Here is a 22,051-nt window from a genome sequence, read left to right as displayed (position 1 = left end):
AGCCTGGTCTTGAACTCCCGACCTCAGGTGATCTGCCCACCTCAGCCTCCCAGAGTGCTGGGATTACAGGCGTGAGTCACCGTGCCCAGCCACCTGCTACATCTTAAAATTAATTCTATTTATAAGGAAACTTTATTGTTTCATCCCTTTAAAAAAAAAAATCAAGAAGCTTTTAATTTTTATATCAATTACATTATCATAGAAAAGTTCTTAAAGGCTGTGGCAAAGCCAGGTTATAGGCACGAAAGAAGCTTTACTGTTAGGCCAAAAAGTTTGAATTGTGAAGCAATTATAACTTGTAATTTTTTACAAGTTCAATTCAAACAGGATTTAAAGGAAAAGTGATGTGTTCTTTCCTGCCTTTCTCTAGAGAAAACCAGTTATTTCTGGTGTTCCTCCTAGAAATTTTCTACTATACAAGAGCATCGAATGCACGCACACCCCCCACGTGCACACACAGGGCAAGCGTGCTAGGAGGAGCTGCTCTGTGCCAGGCATGGCAGAGGTAGCCAGCAAGCAGCATTCTAACAGAGGAGCAGGGCCCAGACAGGGCACCTGGGGGTCAGGATGGGCCTCTGCTGGCAACTTGACCAATGTGTCAGTGAACACAGGTGAAGCAGGGCAGGGGCCAGCCACGAAAAGACAGCTCTCTGCACAGAGAAGGGTCCACAGAACCACCCCTCTTGTCTGCCGAACACAAATGGGATCCTATGCTATTCTCAAGTTTGCTTCTGCAATGCAACAAGACACACAGGACACCGTTCCTAGCACAATATAAATACACATGCACGTGGAGCTCACTGGCCCCAGGTCCTCACGGCTGCATCTAACACCACAGTCTAAGGACCAGACCAGGTGCTCTGCAGCCTCCATCACCAACAACTGCAACGCACCTTTGCTCTCTGTAACTCCTGGAAGGAGACTGGTGTGTGAAGGATTCTGTATAGATTTCTAGGCACTGGAGCATCCTCTGGAATGCCCTGTGAGCCAGAAAGTGGCACGCACCTGCTCCTTAAGGCTGTTCACCTTCTCCTTCTCCTTCTCTAGTGAGGCCTGCAGGGCCTGGACAAGCTGCTTCATCTGGCGATCCTCCTCCTCTTTGCGCTGCAAAACCGCCTGCACCTAGATCAGATTGCAGGAGGACAGATAAGGACGTCAAATTGCAAACACACAAGGCTGCACATGTCACATCACAGGCGCAGGCACACGCCAAGGAGGCAGAGGAAACTCCACCTCTGAAGAATCTGTGACAAAAACAGAATACTAGGTGGCGGGACGCACGACCACAGAGCCGCACTCAAGAACGTGGCACGCCTGTGGCCCCACGGCTCCAGAGGCTGGGGCAAGAGGATTGCTGAAGTCCAGTAGGTCGAGGCTGCAGTGAGCTATGATGGTGCCACTGCACTCCCCTCCACTCTGGGCAAAAGCCAGACCCTGTCTCAAAAAAAAAAAAAAAAAAAAAGAATGGGCCGGGCATGGTGGCTCATGCCTGTAATCCCAGCACTTTGGGAGGCTGAGGCAGGTGAATCACCAGGTCAGGAAATCGAGACCATCCTGGCTAACATGGTGAAACCTCGTCTCTACTAAAAATATAAAAAATTAGCTGGGCGTGGTGGCGCACGCCTGTAGTCCCAGCTATACTGGAGGCTGAGGCAGGAGAATCGCTTCAACCGGGAGGCGGGAAGCCGAGATCCTGCCACTGCACTCCAGCCTGAGAGACAGAGTGGCCCTCTGTATTACTAACAACAATGAAAAAAAAAAAGGAATGTGGTGGCTGGGAACCCAAAAAATACATATAAATCAGGGGTTGCGGCCAGGTACAAACAGAACGGAAGTGGTGGGAACTAGGGCAAAATACGGAACTAAGACAGGAGAGTCAACACCAGCAGCTTGATGTGGCCCCCAGGATTTCCCTGAAATGCCCCGCCTGGTCCTCAATCCAGAGAGACTGTGGAGCCTGAGCAGCTGAGTGAGACCCAGGTCAGTGTTCGAGTCCCAGTTCTGAACTGTGTGAACCTCTCATTAAGTGCCCCCTACATACAATGTCACCACCTGGGACTGGAACTCAGCCACACCCGCATGGGAGGTCTGCCCCTCAACTGAGCAGGTCTGTCCCTGAATTAACTAAACAGGCCTGCCCCTCAATTAAACACGTCTGCCCCTCAACTAAACAGGTGAACTGAGCACACACAGGGGCTCCAGCCTCACCTCAGAGAGCCCAGTCCTGCACCAACAGCCGGGGACCCAGGCCTGTGGGTCACCCCGACCCGAGCCTGTTCTCTCGGCTGCAGGCCGGGTGGGCTAGGAGTCAGCACAGGTGACTGAATCTGAGTGAGATTCTCGGAGTGCACGCAGCCTCAGCAACTCTTTCACGCCACTACTGGCCTGAGTTTGACGAGTTTGAATACCTGAAGGTTCAACTGGACTAGGTCTGCCTCCCTCTTGGCCAAAGCTGTTTCTAGGATGCTGTTGTGTTCCCGCAGAGCTGCGTTGGACTGTCCAAGGCCCGTAAGCTTCCCTTTCTCGTGCTCTAATTCGAGAGCCAACTTCTTGTTCGACTCCTCCAGGCGTTTTATCTTCTTCCTAAAGCCTCTGGATTCTTGAAGCTGAAACATACCACCGTCACTGTGAAATTACCCGCACTGGTGAGTGGAGTTCACACACCCCAGAAACAGGTGTTTTCAATATGAAAAAGCAGACACTCAGGCCAGGCTTGGCGGCTCAGCCTGGAATCCCAGCACTTGGGGAGGTTGAGGTGGGGGGGTCACATAAGGTCAGGGGTTTGAGACCAGCCTGGCCAACATGATAAAACCCTATCTCTACCAAAAATACAGAAATTATCCAGGTGTGGTGGCAGGTGCCTGTAGTTCCAGCTACTCGGGAGAATGAAGCTGGAGAACCACTTGAACCTGGGAAGCGGAGGCTGAGGTGAGCCAAGATCGTGCACTCCAGCCTGGGTGACAGAGCGAGACTGTCTCAAAACAACAAAAACAAAAACAGCAACGGACACTACAGGACCATGCTTGCTTCATGATATGAAGGCTGCTGTGGTCATGGTCAGTTGCTTCCCCAGGCCCCTCTCCTTCCTCCCCATGGCCAAGAGCCCAGCCTTCTCCTGGGGCCATTGGCAGGGTGGGCATGAGCAAAACCATTTCAGGACAGGACATAGTGAGTGAAACAGGCCGCCCTAGAGTGACGGAGCTCCACAGAGAGGGGTTGGGGAGGGAGAGGGGGCCGGGACACTGAGCTGCCACCCGCACCGCTGAAGTGAGAACTGTCTCTGAACCTGAGACAGATCTGAGTTCTTTTTTTTTGAAACGGAGTCTCACTCTGTTGCCCAGCCTGGATTGCAGTGGCACCATCTCGGCTCACTGCAATCTCTGCTCCTGGTTCAAGCAGTTCACCTGCCTCAGCCTCCTGAGTAGCTGGGACTACAGGCACCCGCCACCACACCCAGCTAATTTTTGTATTTTTAATAGAGCTGGGGTTTCACCATGTTGGCCAGGCTGATCTCGAACTCCTAACCTTGTGATCCGCCCACCTCAGCCTCCCAAAGTCCTGGGATTACAGGCATGAGCCACTCGCCCGGCCAAGTTGGGTTTCTTATATGAAACCAAAGCATTTGAACTGAGAAGGGTTGCACTATGAATTCTGTAACCATTCCACCAAAGAGACTGTAACACAGTGATCCTCCCCAGAGGGCTAGAGTCAGGGCCTGCCCCACCACAGAGCCAGAGGCTGACGGTCAGAAGGTGGCAACACCAAAAGCAGCAACGCTAGGCGCATGGTGAAGTTTTGTTTTTCGGGCCACACGCGTGGCAGCATGCCCAGGGATCACGTGACCTGCCCCACACTGCCGCCACTGCAGACAGCCAAGCCTCACCTCGTCCTCCAGCTCCAGCACCTTCTCCCGGGACTCCTCCAGCTCCTGGCTGGTCAGCGCAATGACCTCCTGCAGTTCCTTTTCCAGCAGAGTCTTGCTGTGACTGACAGCCTGCAGCTCCGCCTCCAGGGCCTGGATCCTTTCCTAAGGGCCAAGACAGAACGGGCACTTGGTCATGGGACAGGCCCTGACCCCCCCTCACTTCCCGTGGCACCTGCAGGCAGGAGGCTGTGTGGCTGCACACACGAGACACCAGCTGTGTGACACAGTCTCACAACCTTCCTTTATGTTAAAGAAGTTGAATTAACTGACCACAGCAGGCACACGATGACACACGGGGACAGCTGGGACAAACAAAATCATCTCTTCAGTTCAATGCTTCAAAAATACAGAAGAAAATCTGACCTGCAGATAATGGCTATAAATCACCACCTGTGGCAAGCAAGCAGCACCAGGTGTAATCACCACCACATATGTGCTCACGCACCACACATCACATACACACACATGTACCACACACACACATGCTCATGTACCACACGTGTTCACATCCCACATGCATACGTGCTCAACCCACACGCCTTCACACCCCACATGTTCGCACCCCATACCACATATGCGCACATGTGCTCACACCCCACACACCATGCACACACTCCATACGCCACGCACACATATGCTCACACCTCACACGTGAACGGATACATGCAGGCACCTGTGTGCTCTCACACCCCGCCCACTTGTTGCCGCTGATGGTGCCAGGCCCTTGCCAAGCACGTCCAGTACCACCTAACAACCCTCACAGTAGAGGTTCTCATTCACCTCAGTCTGACCTCATTTCACTGAGGATCAAAAAGGTGAGAAATTTGCCAAAAGCCATCACTTGCGAGGGGTGAAGCCCGTACGGACACAAGACATCGGCTTGCGGCCGTGCTATTCCTCAGCTGCAACGATGCGGCGAGGGGCTGGCTCTGCCCGGCCTTTGCGCCCTCCCCACCCCAGCCCTTAGTGAGCCCAAGGAAAATGGCAACTGAATCAATCTCCCCAACAGTTTACAAAGCAATCAGGTGAGAAGGAGCACTTGATTTATTCATTTAATTTTAGACACAGAGTCTCTCTCTGTCGCCTGGGCTGGAGTGCAGCAGCAAAATCACGGCTCACTGCAGTTTCAGCCTCCCCTCCTGGGCTGAGGTGATCCTCCCACCTCAGCGTCTCAAGCATCTGGGACCACAGGCACGTGCACAATGCCCGGGTAATATTTTTGTATTATTTGTAGACATAGGGTCTCATGTTGTCCAGGCTGGTCTCAAACTCCTGAGCTCAAGCGATCCTCCCGCCTCGGCCTCCCAAAGTGCTGGGATTACAGGTGAGAGCCACCATGCCTGGCCGAGTTTATTTAATTTGACAAGAAAACCCCATGTTATGATACAGTATCCTCTTACCCATAAATTCTTAAGTGGACGGGAAATAGAAACAAACCACATGTAAGAAGAAATACTAAGTTGTCAGTGCAAGGACACGAACTGGAGAATAATAAATACAATGCAGATGAACTTACTCAGGTAGAATGGTATGCCCACCACGTAAGGTAAGAGAGCACAGAGGACTGCGGCCTCCACGGAAGGCCCTGCTCAGAGCCCTCCAGCAAGGGCACCGGCTTGTTCTGGGCCACTGCCGCGTGGCTACCTCTAAACGCTCCCCGAACCCTGCCAAACGCTGACCCCACACCCCTACTCCTGCTTCTCAGCAAGTGCGGAGGCTGCTTTTCCTCCCAGCGCAGAGGCTGCTGGAACGCAAGTGGACCAGGGCAGGCCCTCCCTCTGCCCCAAGGGAGCAGCTGAACTCTGAGCCAAGGAGATTTCTTGAGGAAAATCAGGGAAGGCCGCAGGCCGCGCAGGGTTCACGAGGGTTGCGAGGCGATGCTCCGTCACTGCGGGCTCCTGGCAACCTCGACGCTGAGCGGAGTTTAGAGAGCTGCCACCTCCCACGTGAGCTCGGCCCCGCGAGGCTTTAGGGGACAACTGCTGATGGAGAGCCCTTCCCTGCACTGAGGGGCTGGCAACCCTCGCCGGGGATGGCACGGCGTTACCTACATGTAGAGCCAGGCTGCTGTCACCGCTGCCGCCCTGGGCTCGGAGTTGGCCCAGCTCCGCGTCCGCAGCCTCCTTGGCCGCAAGGGCCTCCTGCAGGCGGCGGCTGAGGATGCCCACGGCATTCTCGTAGGCCTTGTGTTTGGTCTTCATCTCCTTCTGGGCGCTGGTCAAGTCTGAGCCCAGCCGCCTCATCTTCTGCTTCTGTTCCGTGATGGCCCTGGGGTGTCACGAGGGAGACACAAGAGGAAGCTGAATTATCCTCTGACGCGACCGTCTGGCATTCTGGTTCGCAACAGCAGGCAACAGGAAGTGCGTCTCAGAAGCCCCTCCTGAAGGACGGGCTCGGTGGCCGAGACCCTGGGCCACGGGGAGGCTGCCTCCGCTCACACCCCATCCTCGCCCTCCCCAGAACCCAGCTGCCCTAGGAAAGCGGGGTAAGTGTGTGTCTGTCCTGTGGGGGCTGCACACAGCGAAGGATCAGTCCCTATCGGGTATTCCCGCAGAGCCAGGCCAGCGGGAGCACTCAGTGAATTTTCACCATTTCCACCACCAGCATCAGACCTGCCCTCCTCTTAGGGCAGCTTATGAACGACCCTGTGAATGCAGAGAAAGAGTCTGCTCCTACCACACAGAAATGTTCTTGAATATCAGTAAAAATTTCAACCATCAGATTCACGAGCAAATCACCAGCTGATTAAAGCAAAGCAGCACAGACGCTCACGCCTGGAATCCTGGGGGGCCGAGGCGGGAGCATCGCCTGAGTCCAGGAGCTTGAGACCAGCCTGGGCAACATACTGAGACCCCATCTCTACAAAAAAATTTAAAAATTAGCCAGGCGGCCGGCGCGGTGGCTCAAGCCTGTAATCCCAGCACTTTGGGAGGCCGAGACGGGCGGATCACGAGGTCAGGAGATCGAGACCATCCTGGCGAACACGGTGAAACCCCGTCTCTACTAAAAAAAAAAAAATACAAAAAAACTAGCCGGGCGAGGTGGCGGGCGCCTGTAATCCCAGCTACTCGGGAGGCTGAGGCAGGAGAATGGCGTGAACCCGGGAGGCGGAGCTTGCAGTGAGCTGAGATCCGGCCACTGCACTCCAGCCTGGGCGACAGAGCGACACTCCGTCTCAAAAAAAAAAAAAAAAAAAAAAATTAGCCAGGCGTGGTGGTGCACACCTGGGGTCCCAGTTACTCCAGGGGCTGAGCTGGGAGGATCGCTTGAGCCCAGGAGATTGAGGCTGCAGTGAGCTATGATGGCACCACTGCATTCCAGCCTGGGCGACAGAAAGAGACCATTTCGAAAACAAACAAAATATCCCAAAACTATGCATTTAGCTGGGCATGGTAGTTCACGTCTGTCATCTCAGCACTTTGGGAGGCTGAGACAGGAGGACTGCTTGGCCCTGGGGTTCGAGACCAGCCTGGGTAACATGGTGAGACCCCCATCTCTACAAAAATAACAAAGCAAAGCAGCACAGGGCACAATGCCAGAGGAAGAAGGCCCGACAGCATCTGCGTGTGCACACACATATTGACGGGCATGTGCCGGCAAGGTCTGTGCACCACTGGGGTAAGGCAGCCCCTAACGGCATCTGATTGTGCACACACGTATGCACGGGCGTGTGCCAGCGAGGTGTGTTCATGTTTATGTGAGTGTGAGGTGTGAGGACGAACATCGAAGCGTCTCCCAGCGTAGGAGCTGGGAGAGGGGATGATGCTGCACAAAAAGTCAAACATAAAAACACCTGGGAGCTTCTGTTACAGGAGCTTCAGCAAGTCCACGATCAACTCGGATCATTTCGCAGATGAGCAGCCACCAAACCACACGGACTCCAAACCTGGACCTTAATGTTCCAGGCCACCACAGCACCTCCCAGGGAGGGTGTCCCCGCATAACAGCAGCAGCCCACGGGGCTCTCCTGCCTCCCCGGGGCACACACACGGACTTACTTTCGGGCTTCTTGCTGCAACTCTTCAATTTGTTTCTTCAGCACCTCGTTGGCCTCTGTGACCGCAACCATCTGCTCCTTATCGAACTGCAACGACTTCGGAAGGGAAGGAGGGCATGAGGAGCGGCACTGAAACCCCCAGCCTGTCTCCCCTCCCGGGCTCCAGCCCGTCGTCCCCACCAATGGCACTGTACAGGCTCGCCCTGGAGGACTTGCGCCTTGAGAAAAATCCTGAGACACATCTACCTTCTTACAAATCACTCTTTTTTTTTCTTGAGATGGAGTCCCATTCTGTCGCCTAGGTTGGAGTGCAGGGGCGTGATCTCAGCTCAATGCAACCTCTCCGCCTCCCAGGTTCAAGTGATTCTCCTGCCTCAGCCTCCCGAGTGGCTGGGACTACAGATGCCCACCACCACACCCAGCTAATTTTTGTATTTTTAGTAGAGACGGGGTTTCACCACATTGGCCAGGCTAGTCTTGAACTCCTGACCTCGTGATCCACCCGCCTCGGCCTCCCAAAGTGCTGGGATTACAGGCGTGACCCACTGTGCTCGGCCACAAACCACTCATTATTGAGACCAACAACCGTTTCCAAACACTGTCCAGAGCATCAGAGGCACAACAGGACATGACTAGTTCACAGGAAAGCCTGTGGACTCAGGACCTCTCCTCCTAACCCCTAGGACCCAGGACCCCTCCTCAAGGATCCAGACCCCTCCTCAGAAACCCCAGGACCTCTCCCTGGAGACCCCTGGACCCGTCCCCAGAGTCCCCGGGAACCCTCCCCTCAAGCCCCTGGGTTCCCTCCCCGCAGCCCCTGGACCCCTCCCTGAGCCCCCGGAACCCCTCCCCAGAGGCCCCTGGGACTCGTCCCTGGAGACTCCAGGACCCCTCCCCAGAGCCCCCTGGATGCCCTCCTCAGCCTCCACTGTGAACACTGACAGCCACGTCCCCCACCTGCTCCTACCCTCGCAGCCTTTCCCCAGCTCCTGTGTGCTAGGCGAGTCCCCACAACCAGCCCAGGCCTGCAGCTGTGGGGTCTGAACGTGCTCTGCCCCCACTGCTGTGTCCTCTAAGCCTCCTGCAGCCCAAGGAGCCGGCGCTCCCCTCGGCCCACCTCCCCACCCCGGCACCAGCGTTAATCCATCAGCCTCCACTTTCTGACACTGACCGGCGCTCCTCCATCGGCCCCTACTTTCCGACACTGACCGGCGCCGGCCACACCGCCTACTCCCGGCCTCAGCCTGGCTCCTGATGAGCCAGACATGCTCGCTTGCTGACCAGTCCGCCTGCTGGGACCTTGCCTCAGTCCTCTCCGGCAACTTCAGAAACATCATAAGCAAAACGACCCTCCCCAAATTTACTGTTGCTCTCCCGATTTCTCGTCTCACCTCCCGGTTCCTCGGCCTGGATGTCTGGACAGGATCCTGGACTGTGGCCTCTGTCCCGCACCCCTCATCCCTCACCTCCCACTCACCTGCTCTGCCACCTGCAGCCGAGAGACTGTCACCAGCATCCCGGACACCCACTGCGTGCAGAAGCCAGCCCAGGCTCAGCTTCCACAGGAATATGACTGGCTCTGGCCGGTCCCAGCTCCGCACCCAGCCACAAGGGACTCCCAGGGTCCCCGGGCCCCAGTGCCCTGCCCTGACGTGGGGTCTCCACAAGACACTCACCCTTGCTTTATGCATGACAGCCGCCGTCCTCACACACTGGATCCTGGGAGCCCATGGCAATGGGGAGAAGCTGGGTGCCTCACGGGGCCTTCTCACTCCCTCCCTTCATGCAACATCGTCACCTGGACTTACCAGGCCTCACCTGACTGCCCCTCTGGGAACTATGCTCCAGGTGGGCCATATTCCCAGCTGTTCTTCCAAAAGCCTCTCCCACCTTTCCACCGCCCTGCCTCAGACACGGCCCCGCCCCAGACTCAGCCCCTGCCCCAGACACACGCGCCCCTAAGCACTTTGGCCGAATCCTCCTCATCAAGTGAGTCAGTCCGACACGGACAGACCTGCAAGTGTGTTTCCATCTCGTCTCGCTCCTTCTGCGCTGACTGGAGATGCCCTTCAAGGTAGGCCATCTGCTGACGGACCTGGGCCGCCTCTCTCTGCAGGCGCGAGAGCTCCGCCTCCGCGGCCCGCTTCTCCCCGTGCACTTGCATCAGCTCCTGCCGCAGCTCCTTCAGCTCCGAGTCTAGCCTCTTCCTGGTGGCTTTCAGCTCACTGATGAGCTGGTCTTTGGAGGTGGCGTCGCGCCGGTAGGCCTCCACCATCACCTGCCAAAGACAGAAGCTGTGAGCCGACACCGGGCGGTGAGCACGGGGACTTCTGGGGGTCAAGCTGGCTTCAACAAAAATGTTTACCACTTATCAGAGACATAACTTTTTTGAGGAAAAAATACATTTCATCAAATCTAAGCCTTCATCGACTGAGACACACCATTATTTACCCACAGGTGACATCACGGCCTGTTGAAACAAGAGTCTGTGTGTGGTGCACGAGGCAGTCACACCGGCCTCCTAGACGTCTCTTCAATTCCAAGGAGTCTGGCTCTCTCCTGCCTTCAACTGCACTGCTTTGCTTCCAACAGGTTACTCCCCTTGCTTGTGGCTCAGTAACAAAACAAAGCAGGACTCACCACACTGCTTCAGGGGCTTCCCTTGCTCAGAAATAAAATACAGCAGGCCGGGCACGGTGGCTCACGCCTGTAATCCCAGCACTCTGGGAGCCCGAGCTGGCTGATCGCCTGAGGTCAGGAGTTCAAAACCAGCCTGGCCAACAAGGTGAAACCCCCATCTCTACTAAAAATACAAAAAACCAGCCAGGTATGGTGGCACATGCTTGTAGTCCCAGCTGCTCAGGAAGCTGAGGCATGAGAATCACTTGAACCTGGCAGTCAGAGGCTGCAGTGAGCTGAGACAGCACTACTACACTCCAGGCTGGGCGACAGAGCCAGACTCTGTCTCAAAAAAAATAAAACACGGCACTCACAACGCTGCTTCAGGAGTTGTCCTCGCTCAGAAATAAAACACAGCACCACGGACAATACAGCTTCTGGGTCACCCTTGCTCAGACCCCATAAAATCCAACAGGAGGTACTGGCTTCAGTGACACAAAATTCATACTCCATGTCTTTTTGGGTAATCATAATTTGTTTCAATGCTGGAACTCCATGTGCATTTTTCAGACATTTTAAATGGCAAACCCAACCTGTGTGGTAACAACACTGCACAACACACAGCTCCCCAGAGTGAGCACAACAGGGTATGCTGACAGGCGCTCCAGTGACAGCCGCCCCTGGAGATCTGAGGGGCCAAGACCCCCACCCCGCTGTGGAAGTGCGTCTTGACTTTGCAGATTAAGTACCTTTAAAAAAAGTTAAAGAGGCCGGGTGCGGTGGCTCAAGCCTGTAATCCCAGCACTTTGGGAGGCCGAGACGGGTGGATCACGAGGTCAGGAGATGGAGAGCATCCTGGCTAACACGGTGAAACACCGTCTCTACTAAAAAAAATACAAAAAAACTAGCCAGGCGTGGTGGCAGGCGCCCGCAGTCCCAGCTGCTTGGGAGGCTGAGGCAGGAGAATGGCTTGAACCCAGGAGGCGGAGCTTGCAGTGAGCTGAGATCGTGCCACTACACTCCAGTCTGGGCGACAGAGTGAGAGACTGTCTCAAAAAAAAAAAAAAGAGTTAAAGAGAACTCAAGATGTTACCTGTTACCTTCCTCTCAACTCCTATGACACTGGAATTGCTAAGCAATTAAACCACACAAAACTCTGTTCATACGCTTGTTTCAAGTGAAGAAATCAACAACACATTTTTACCTTTTGTTGAAGAAACTGCTCCTTTATTTTTTGCGTTTGCTTTTTCAGAGTGGCAGTCTCCTGCTGCAGGTGCTCCACCTGTGGGGAACATGTGCACAGACATTACACTGTGGGCTCCAGGAGGGGAATGTGTCTGCACAGATGTTACACTGAAGGCTCCAGGAGGGGAACACATCTGCACAAATGTTACAGAGAGCTCCAGGAGAGGACACATCCTCACAGATACTACACTGAGGGCTCCAGGAAAGAACACGTTTGCAGAGATGTTACACTGAGGACTCCAGGAAAGGACACATCTGCAGAGTTGTTACACTGAGGGCTGTAAGAGGTGAATGTGTCTGCACAGATGTTACACTGAGGGCTCCAGGAGGGGGATGCATCTACACAGACATTACACTGATGGCTCCAGGAGGGCACACATCTGCACAGATGTTATAGGAAGAAGCATTTGTGTCCTGACGGGATAAGGCCTGGGCTCTCCCTCCTCACCACTGAGAGCATGAAGGCACAGTGAGGGGCAGGGAGGTGGGAGAGGGGATGAGGCCAGGGCGCACTCCATCCCAGGACTTGGCAAGCTTTTCTTAGAGATGCCTGATAGGAAATGACTACAGCTCACAGGCTGCATGTCAGTCACAGCTGTTCAGCAATGCTCCTGCAGCACAGATGCAGCTCCAATCTCTGCACAGGTGGAGCAGGGCTGTTCCAGTGACAGTTTACAGAACCCAGTGCTGGGCTGCGCCCACAGGCTGAGGGTGCCGACCCCAGGCTCTGGTCCTTGTCCTGCAAAGTCTGTTGGAGCCCAGTCCATTTAGTCCAGGAGCGTTTGAGAAATGCAGAGCCTCAGGTCCCATGCAGACCCACCCCACAGGACAGCACTCAGAGGGCCCCATGCAGACCCACCCCACAGGACTGCACTCAGAGGGCCCCACGCAGAACCACCCCACAGGACTGCATTTGGATCAGAGAGCCCCACACAGACCCACCCCACAGGACTGCACTCAGAGGGTCCACGCAGACCCTCTCCACAGGATCTGCACTCGGAGGGCCCTGGGGGACTCAGGAATACGTGTGTTTGTGGAAACACTTCTCTACCTCAGCAAACAGCTCTCAGCACACACACATGGGGCAGCCGACTCCAGAAATAGGGAAGAGCGTGTTGAGGGCCTAGGTTTTCTGTCTGAATATAGAATACGCTGCACGCAAATCCTAGTTATCACTAGAGCACAACTGAAGAATGAACCTTTTTCTCTACAATATGGAGGGCGGTCCCTCAGGAGCCCCCCTGCGAAGGATCAAAGTACCCGGCCAAAACTGGTTTTAAATAACATTCTCTTCTTGATGAACTCTGAAAACATCATGCCAAGTGAAAGAGCCAGTCACGGCCGGGGGCGGTGGCTCACACCTGTAATCCCAGCACTTTGGGAGGCCGAGACGGGCGGATCACGAGGTCAGGAGATCGAGACCATCCTGGCTAACACGGTGAAACCCCGTCTCTAATAAAAATACAAAAAAATTAGCCAGGCATGGTGGCAGGCACCTGTAGTCCCAGCTACTCGGGAGGCTGAAGCAGGAGAATGGCGTGAACCCAGGAGACGGAGCTTGCAGTGAGCTGAGGTCGCGCCACTGCACTTCAGCCTGGGCGACACAGCAGGAAAGAAAAGAAACAAGGGAAAGAAGAGAAAGCGAGAAAGAGAGAAAGGAAAGAAAGGAAGAAAGAAAAGAAGAAAAAAGAAAAGAAAAGAAAAGAAGAGAAAAGAAAAGGAAAGGTAAAAGAAAGAAAGAAAGACAGGAAGGAAGGACCAAATAAGCAGCATCACTCCTGCATGGAGGGTTCTGATTCAAAACAAAACACAGCAGAATGCATTACCTGGCCGGACTTGATGGTCAGTTCTTCTCTCAACTTCTCTAAAGTTTCCGACGTTTCCTCGGTACCTTCTTCCAAGCGTCTCGCTCCTCTGTCAAACTCCTCCTTGCCACTCTTGGCCGCCTGCAGAGCCGCCTCCAAGATGATCTTCTCGTTCTGCAGGAGGCAGATCGTGTCCTCCCTGGTGGCGGCCTCGCCCTGCAGCTCCCCCAGCCTGGCCTGCAGCTCATCGTAGTGTGTCTGCAGGGCATCGAGGGACTGCTCCCTGCTCTGCAGAGCCTCCTGAGTCAAGGTGAGCTGTTTCATCAGGTCCAGGTGCTCCTGCTGCAAAGCCTCAAGCTGCTGGTCTCGCTGGAGCAAAGTCAACTTCACCTGGAGAAGGAATGAAGCCCACGTGGCTGCGCCGACCCTACTCCGAGAACGTATGCCCTTTTCCTGTTCAGGTTTCAAGTAATTTTGATGGACACCATGGAAGGTCTTTTTTTCATGCACAATCCTGGTGCAGAAGAACCAGCAGGGCAAACACAGTCAGGTCTGCAGCAGCAGCAGCATCTGACCAACAGCCCAACTCTCACCTGAGCAGACACGGCCCCACAGCAGAGGACCACCCAGGTTCCTTGTGTGCAGTCCTGGCTGCTCGGGATCTCCTGGGGCCTGGGTCCAGCCTGAAGGGCTCCAGGGACCTACCTGCTCCAGCTGCTGCTCCAGGGATGCCGCCGAGTCTGCCATCCTCTGCAGCCGCTCCCTCTCGCCTTCAAACTCTTCCAGCCTCCTCTGGAGGTCCTCCTCCACCATTGTCTTTGCCTCCTGAATCTGCAGGAAGGCTGCTTCCTGATCCAACATGTCAGCCTGGGCCCAGCAAACAACACGTTTTTAAAAAGGCAGGAAACCGTAATAGTGAACAGCAGCCAGCAAGTCCCGTGCTCTGCGGAGAAACTTACCACCCTGGCATGGGCCCCATCCACGTCCCCATCCTCATGTCTACCAACTGCAGACTGAGGGCCCTGGGTGGGCAGCTGGGCCAGCACCAACCAGGAGACCGAAGCCAGGTCCAGCCCAGGCCAACAACCCTGTGTGAAGGACTGGGATCCACTGGTGAGCAGAACCTCCCCGGCTTTTCTCGTGTGGCAACAGGTGGGCGACAGGTGCCTCCTTTCAGGAGTGAGACCCAGACATGCTCTCACAAGAGCAGTGCTTGGTACCACCAGGTAAGAGAGCAGAGGCCCCTGCAGTGAACACAGCCTGCATTCTGGCTGTGGATGAGCCCTCAAATCGGGGTACACTTCTTAGGGAAGACACAAATTCCTAACTTGAAATTCTTTTCAGTTCTTCTCTACTAAGCCCTTGAAGAACTATGGCTGACGCAACACGATTCTTATCCGTCATCCCAGCCGGGTGGCCCAGCTGATGCCACAGAGAGGTAGGAGCAGTCGCAGGAGACGAGAAACCATGTGAGGCTGCAGAGAGCTCCCTGAACAATGGGAAAGGTCAGCAACGAGACCGGCCCAGCATCATCCAGCACAGAACCTCCCTCCATACACCACCTTGGGGTTTTACACCATTTCTTCTTTAATTTTTCCACAAGGCTATCGAGTAGGTGACACTATCCCCATTTTATAAAGATGAGGCTCAAGCCTGTAATCCCAGCACTTTGGGAGGCCGAGGTGGGCGGATCACCTGAAGTCGGGAGTTTGAGACCAGCCTGGCCAATATGGCGAGACCCCGTCTCTACTAACAATACAAAAAATTCGCAGAGTGTGGTGGCGGGTGCCTATAATACCAGCTACTTGGGAGGCTGAGGCAGGAGAATCGCTTGAACTTGGGAGGCGGAGGTTGCAGTGAGCTGAGATCACACCACTGCACTCCAGCTGGGCGGCAAGAGCGAAATTCCACCTCAAAAAAAAAAAAGATGAGGCTCAGAGAGCTAAGAAATTGTCCAGGGCCCCACAGCTAAAGAGCAGCTATCAAGCCTGCTGCATTTCTGTCCTCTGGAGATGGCTGGGCAGGCAGCGGCCATGACCTCAACAGCGTGTGGTTGCTAGAGGGTCAAATGGTAATGCAGGTTGAGTGCTTAGAAAGCAAAGAAAATCCTCTCATTGCTAGGCTTCGACAGGCTGTCAGGCACAAACTCACCGGACCCTTCCTCCTTACCCACTCTACCCACCGCCATCCCTGACCGGCAATGACTGACGGCCGGGGGCCCAGGCCGAGGTGGGGCTTGCAGGAAAAGAGCCACACTGCGCTAAGCCCCCACAGGTGAGGGATGAGTAGCAGGGGTCCCAAAGCCTTAACGAGCGGTCACTGCAGGCCATCCATGAGAATATTTAAGAGATACACACAGAGAGATAGAACGTGTAAGAAAAAACACACGGTATCTATGTCTGTGTATGTGTATGTTCTCCCAACCTTACACGGCCCTGGCCGCAGCCTCACCTCAATACCCTGCAGCTGTGCCGCGATACGTCCCTTTTCCTTCATGGACCTGTGCTGAGTTTCCGTCAGCTGCTGGGACAGGGACACATTCTCGAGTTTCAGGTGCTCCAGGAGACCTGCCTGGGTCATCTGTCCAACCTTCAAAAAAAACCCCACAAAGTAAAAAGTTGCCCAATTTCAAGCAAGAAATGCAGACCAGCCTGTCCCTGGAGGCCCCAGGGTGAGGGTCACTGGCTGCCCCTCAGTGTCCCCCACATAAGCCCCACCACCCATCTTCCCACGTCAAAATATGCGCTGTCTGGGCTCTGTGTGCCTGAGTGGGAGGGCGGGCAGGCCATCAGCAAGCGCTCATCATGCTGTTTGCAGCTCATCAGACTGCAGTTTGTAGCAGGACCTACCCAAAAGTCCCCACTGACGAGGCATCTCTGAGCCCCTGTGGGTGAGGAACCTTATCTTAACTGACCAAATCCAGCCAGACACACACCAGGGCCTGCCCGACAGGTGCCATTCCCGGGACGCAGCCTTTACAGCCCAGCTACGGCCTGGCCCAGACCCCCAGGTGCTCAGGCCCACCCTGGCCAAGCGTCTCGTGAAAAAGCCCAGTCCCATGGCCCTGAGGAGGACGGCGTCAGCCAAGGGAAGTAGCAATGAAAGGAGATGTGAGGACAGCCTGGGGCCTGTGGCTGGACCTGCCCACGTCGCCTGTTCCATGCTGCCTCCTGGAGTACGAAGTGCGAGACGTGACAGAAGCCACAGGCCCCAGGACCTCAGGAGAAGGTACACGGAGCCAGGGAAGATAGCCTTTGCTGGGAGTGTGTTTTGGGACCATGAAAGCAGAGTGCCTGCCTGGAATCCTCCCTTCTGAATGTTAATGGGAATGGAGGGATACATTTGGGTACCAAAAAAATGTATTAAAAACTCTGATTAAGGAATGCTGAACCTGGATTCCAAAGATATTTGGAAAAAGCAGTGAGGGCCCAGCATTGGCTCATCCTGTAATCCCAGCACGCTGGGAGGCTGAGGCAGGAGGATCGCTTGAGCCTAGGAGCTCAAAACCTGCTTAGGCAACGTAGCAAGACCCTGTCCTTACAGAAAATGTTTAAACAATTAGCCAGGTGTGATGGTGTTCAACTATGTCTCAGCTACTTGGGGGGCTGAGGCAGGAGGACTGTGTGAGCCCAAGAGGTCAAGGCCGCAGGGAGCTATGATCGTAACATTGAATTCCAGCAGCCTGGGTGACAGGGCAAGACCCTGTCTCCGAAAATAAAGCAGATAGGGCTCTGGAGCCACCATCGCTTTGAGGCCTCCTCTCTTTTTGTTGTCCAGGCTACACCACCACACTTCCTTGTTGTTGGTTTTTTATTTAAGACAAAGCCCAGGCTGGAGTGTGGAGTGCAGTGGCTCAATCTCGGCTCACTACAACCTCTGCCTCTTGGATTCAAGCACATCTCATGCCTCAGCCTCCCAAGTAGCTGGGACTACAGGCACTCGCCACCACACCTGACTAACTTATGCATTTTTAGTAGAGATGGGGTTTTGCCATGTTAGCCAGGCTGGTCTTGAACTCCTGGCCTCAAGTGTTTGGCCCACCTCGGCCTCCCAAAGTGCTGGGACTATAGGCATGAGCTACTGCACCTGGTCCAAACTATACTTCTAAAATACACTGGCTTGGCTTACTTCTTTAAAACCTACCTCATATAAACGCACTGCAGTTTTTAAAAAGTGTATTAATTTGTACACTGATTTGTTTCCAAGTTATGTTGTAAGTAGAACAAATGCTTTTCCATATGGTTCTTTGGCTTAAAAAATACGTAATAGGTTGAGTGTGATGTAATCCCAGCACTTTGGGAGGCTGAGGTGGGCGGATCACAAGGTCAGGAGTTCGAGACCAGCTTGGCCAATATGGTGAAACTCCGTCTCTACTAAAAATACAAAAATTAGCTGGGCATGGTGGCGGGCACCTGTAATCCCAGCTACTCAGGAGGCTAAGGCAGGAAAATCACTTGAACCTAGGAGACAGAGGTTGCAGTGAGCCGAGATCATACCACTGCACTCCAACCTGGGAGACAGAGCAAGACTCCATTTCAGAAGAAAAAAAAAAGTAACAAAAATTGAAGAAAACCTCCATTGTATATATTTGTAAATCTAGATACAAAAGGAACATTTGGTGGAATTAGTATTTCACATTCCCCTCTTGAGAAATAAAGTTTTAATAAATATGTAATATTTTATCTGGAAAAAAAAATTCCACAGCTAATTAAAAAATAACAGGCCAGCTGCGGTGGCTTGCGTCTGTAATCCCAGCACTTGGGGAGGCTGAGGCGGGCATCACTTGAGCCCAGGAGTTCGAGGCCAGCCTGGGCAACATGGCAAAACCCTGTCTCTACAAAAAATACAAAACTTAGCTGGGCATGGTGGTGCATGCCTGTGATCCCAGTTAGTTAGGAGGCTGAGGTAGGAGGATCGCTTGAGTCTGAGAGGTTGAGGCTGCAGTGAGCTGAGATCGCACCACTGCTCCAGCCTGGGTGATGGAGTGAGACAGTCTCAAAAACAAAAACAAAAACAAAAAGACTAAGGCTGACCAAAGGTGCTCTTCAGCATCTCTGACATCATCCTAATTAGTCTAGGCGCTGAGACTCAGATCGAGGTGCACTTGAACCATTTGTCTGTCGGTCCGGGTGTCTCCAGCATGTGGGCCAAGGGGCAGGCCTGGACAGACACACGCTCCCACGTACACGGGACCAAACTGGACATGGGCTGTGCCCACTACCAAGTGGACGGGAGAGGAAGTGTTTCCGACAGCAGCAGGAAATGCTGGACATGGGCTGTGCCCACTACCGAGTGGACATGAGAGGAAGTGTTTCCAACAGTAGCAGGAAATGCGAGGCACGCGGGAAAGATGTGGTCCGTGTGTGACACTCAGGGCTCACACAGCAGAGAAGGGAAAAGCTCCAACCAGGAAGAGAACCCCACTGGTGCCACACACCTGTGAGACATCACAGCAGAATGGGGAGGCCAGGGTGGGAGGGTCCTGAGACCCAGGCAGATGAGAATTTAAAGGCATGCACCACCGTGCCCAGCAAGACAGGCTTTGGAATTGAAAATGCTGGCAGAGGCTGCTGTGGGTCTCCCATGTCAGAAGGTCGTGGGGGGGCCCACGGGACACATCCTACATGGGACACAGGGTATGCTAGACAGCAGGTTAAAAATGGAAACATTGGCTGGGCGCAGTGGCTCAAGCCTGTAATCCCAGCACTTTGGGAGGCCGAGATGGGCGGATCACGAGGTCAGGAAATCGACACCATCCTGGATAACACGGTGAAACCCCGTCTCTACTAAAAAAAAATACAAAAAACTAGCCGGGCAAGGTGGCGGGTGCCTGTAGTCCCAGCTACTCAGGAGGCTGAGGCAGGAGAATGGCGTGAACCCGGGAGGCCGAGCTTGCAGTGAGCTGAGATCTGGCCGCTGCACTCCAGCCTGGGCGACAGAGCGAGACTCCGTCTCAAAAAAAAAAAAAAAACGAAAACATGTCTGTGAACTCTAAAAACAGAAAAATCTTTGGAAAAAGCACCGTTCTACACGAAGACAAGAAGCGTGACCTGCCCTGGAAGGTAGATGGGGGCCGTACCTGGATGTGAGCCATCTCACCCTGCAGCCTGACGCGGGCCTCCTGGGCCAGGGCGAGCTGCTGTTGGTACCACTGCCGGACACTCTGCAGGGACGAGATCTCTGCCTGTGACGCCTTCAGCTTGCTGGTCAGCGTCGCCCGCTCCAGCTGCACCTGCTGAAGCTGGCTCTGCAAAGCTGTCATCTGCTGCCGCAGGTCGTGCACTGAAATGGGGCAAGCACAGCGCTCAGGCCAGTAACAGCCAACAGGGGAGTCCGCAGCTCCCCTGCGGGACACAAGGCGGGACTCTCAGCGGAGACCAAGAGTCAGTTCCGGTTATTCCCCGTAGCTGACTCCATGAAGTCGCCGTGAACACAGCACTAGTGGACGCTGACAGATGCTGCTTCTGGGAGAAATGCAGGATGAGGTTCCTGCAGGCCTCTGCTCAAGCATCTTCACCAGTTCATCGATACATAACCTCTGTTCTGTGTTTCCATTTAAGACACCGATTCAATACACAGCGTCGATTCATTCACACTGAGCTCACAGCCAACAACTCGGCCAACAAGCCTGAGCAAAGCTTCTCTAGGAAATAATGATGGCCGGGCACGGGGGATCGGGGGCCTGGGGGTGCAGGGGGCACGGGGGATCGGGGGCCTGGGGGTGCAGGGGGCATGGGGGTGCATGCCCAGGAGATCGAGACCAGCCTGGGCAACACAGCAAGATCCCCCCCCCTCAAAAAAAAAATTAGCCAGGCGCGGTGACATGCACCTGCGGTCCCAGCTACTTGGGAGGCTGAGGCGGGCAGATCCTATGAGCCCATGAGTTCAAGGCTGCAGTGAGCCACAATTGCCCCACTGCACTCCAGCCTGGGCAACAGAGCAACCCATCTCAAAGACAAATGAATTTTTAAAAACAAAAATAAAATTTAAAAAAATAGAAACAGGATGAATTGAAAAAAATAAATCAAAAGAAAAAAATGAAGTACATCTTCTCCATAGAACACCTACACATCCTCTCTGTGTTTAAAAACACTAGACAGTGTTGTCCTGGCATGGTGGCTCACGCCTGTAATCCCAGCACTTTCGGAGGCCGAGGCAGGCGGATCACCTGAAGTTGGGAGTTCGGAGACCAGCCCGCCCAACATGGAGAAACCCTGTCTCTACTAAAAATACAAAATTAGCTGGGCGTGGTGGCACATGCCTGTAATACCAGCTACTAGGGAGGCTAAGGCAGGAGAACAGCTTAAACCTGGGAAGTGGAGGTTGCGGTGAGCCGAGATCGCACCACTGCACTCCAGCCTGGGCAACAAGAGTGAAACTCCGTCTCAAAAGCAAAACAAAACAACAACAACAACAACAAACACTAGACAGCGTTTGGGGCCATCGTGAACTGCAAAATTATCCCCAAAAGCACAGAAAGACAAACATGGCCCTGGAAAGAACTCCTCCGGCCCAGGCTGAGCACAAAGGCAGGCAGAGCATCCTCTCCTCCTCAGCGGGCGCCTCGGATGACTCACATACTCTGCTGCTCCACACGTGTCCATGAATACTGAGCTTGGGGTTCAAACAAATTTAATCAAGTCGGCAAATTCACACTTATGAAATTTGTGAAAACTGTCGTGGACGCCGAGGCTCTCGTCTTCGACCCAACGATGTCTACCAGCCATCAACAAACAGCAAGGGTATTCGTGTCGCCCCCCGGTCAGGACTGGGCAGCCTCACCACCGTTCAGGTTGGTTCTGCCGCCCCCCGATTACTGGTCAAGTGAAGTGTGGCAACCCACAGGGCCCCAACTACTTTAGTGTTGAGAACTTTTTGGGTTTCATAGTTTTTCTGAAGGGATTGGGTATCACGAAATGCTCGACTAAAATATTAAAGCGATTACAGAAGTACTACTGCCTCTCAGCTGGCTTTCTCTTTCCTAGTATTGGAACGCAGCCTCTGTGACGCCAGCTTGTCACCTTCCTCTGTGTCATCAGATCCAAGACCCAGTCTCACAGCCTCACGGGCGAAGTGGCTGACGTAGAGTCAGCCCTCCCGGTGGCTGCACCAGGGCCCCCTCGCTCAGGCGATCCCAAGTCCTGAGAGATGAGGCCACCAAGCAGTCTCCCTGGGAGGACTCTGGATCCAGGTCACTCCACACTCCCTCAGGCTTTGGTCTTCAACCTTCTGACCCTGCTTCGCCCTCTCCTTCTCGCTCCTGTTCACGCTTGCTCTGAGCAGGTCAAACCAGAGTCTTCTCCGTGCCTGCTGGGCACTGGAGTGTGGGCTCTGGGACTGGCCCAGACGGGGACTGAGGGGGCAGAAGGCGTGCTGCCAAGCCACATGGAAGCCGGCCGCAGTTCCCATGGTCCACCGTCCTACTTGTACTCGCTGGGTGAGCCCTACAGGGAGGCAGCT

General features: G+C 54.2%; 1 protein-coding gene across 5 annotated transcripts in view; it reads right to left on the bottom strand.

Annotated features, from left to right (window-relative positions):
• The window catches only part of GOLGA3 (golgin A3), a 51,674-nt gene that overhangs the window by 7,936 nt on the left and 21,687 nt on the right, over positions 1 to 22,051 (bottom strand). For all 5 annotated transcript variants that reach the window (XM_010378581.2, XM_010378583.2, XM_030939542.1 and 2 more), the window contains 11 exons: positions 19,671 to 19,873; positions 16,043 to 16,180; positions 14,297 to 14,458; positions 13,613 to 13,981; positions 11,746 to 11,823; positions 9,937 to 10,200; positions 7,924 to 8,018; positions 5,977 to 6,193; positions 3,884 to 4,027; positions 2,409 to 2,606; positions 1,006 to 1,122 (listed from right to left, as the gene is read on the bottom strand). In XM_010378581.2, coding sequence (XP_010376883.2) covers positions 1,006 to 1,122; positions 2,409 to 2,606; positions 3,884 to 4,027; positions 5,977 to 6,193; positions 7,924 to 8,018; positions 9,937 to 10,200; positions 11,746 to 11,823; positions 13,613 to 13,981; positions 14,297 to 14,458; positions 16,043 to 16,180; positions 19,671 to 19,873 — 1,985 coding nt within the window. The remainder of the gene's footprint in view (positions 1 to 1,005; positions 1,123 to 2,408; positions 2,607 to 3,883; positions 4,028 to 5,976; positions 6,194 to 7,923; positions 8,019 to 9,936; positions 10,201 to 11,745; positions 11,824 to 13,612; positions 13,982 to 14,296; positions 14,459 to 16,042; positions 16,181 to 19,670; positions 19,874 to 22,051) is intronic.

Source organism: Rhinopithecus roxellana, chromosome 10 (assembly GCF_007565055.1).
Source record: "Rhinopithecus roxellana isolate Shanxi Qingling chromosome 10, ASM756505v1, whole genome shotgun sequence".
Lineage (NCBI taxonomy): Eukaryota > Metazoa > Chordata > Mammalia > Primates > Cercopithecidae > Rhinopithecus > Rhinopithecus roxellana.
Note: the sequence above shows the minus strand (reverse complement) of the source record. Positions and strands in the feature narration are given on the sequence as shown.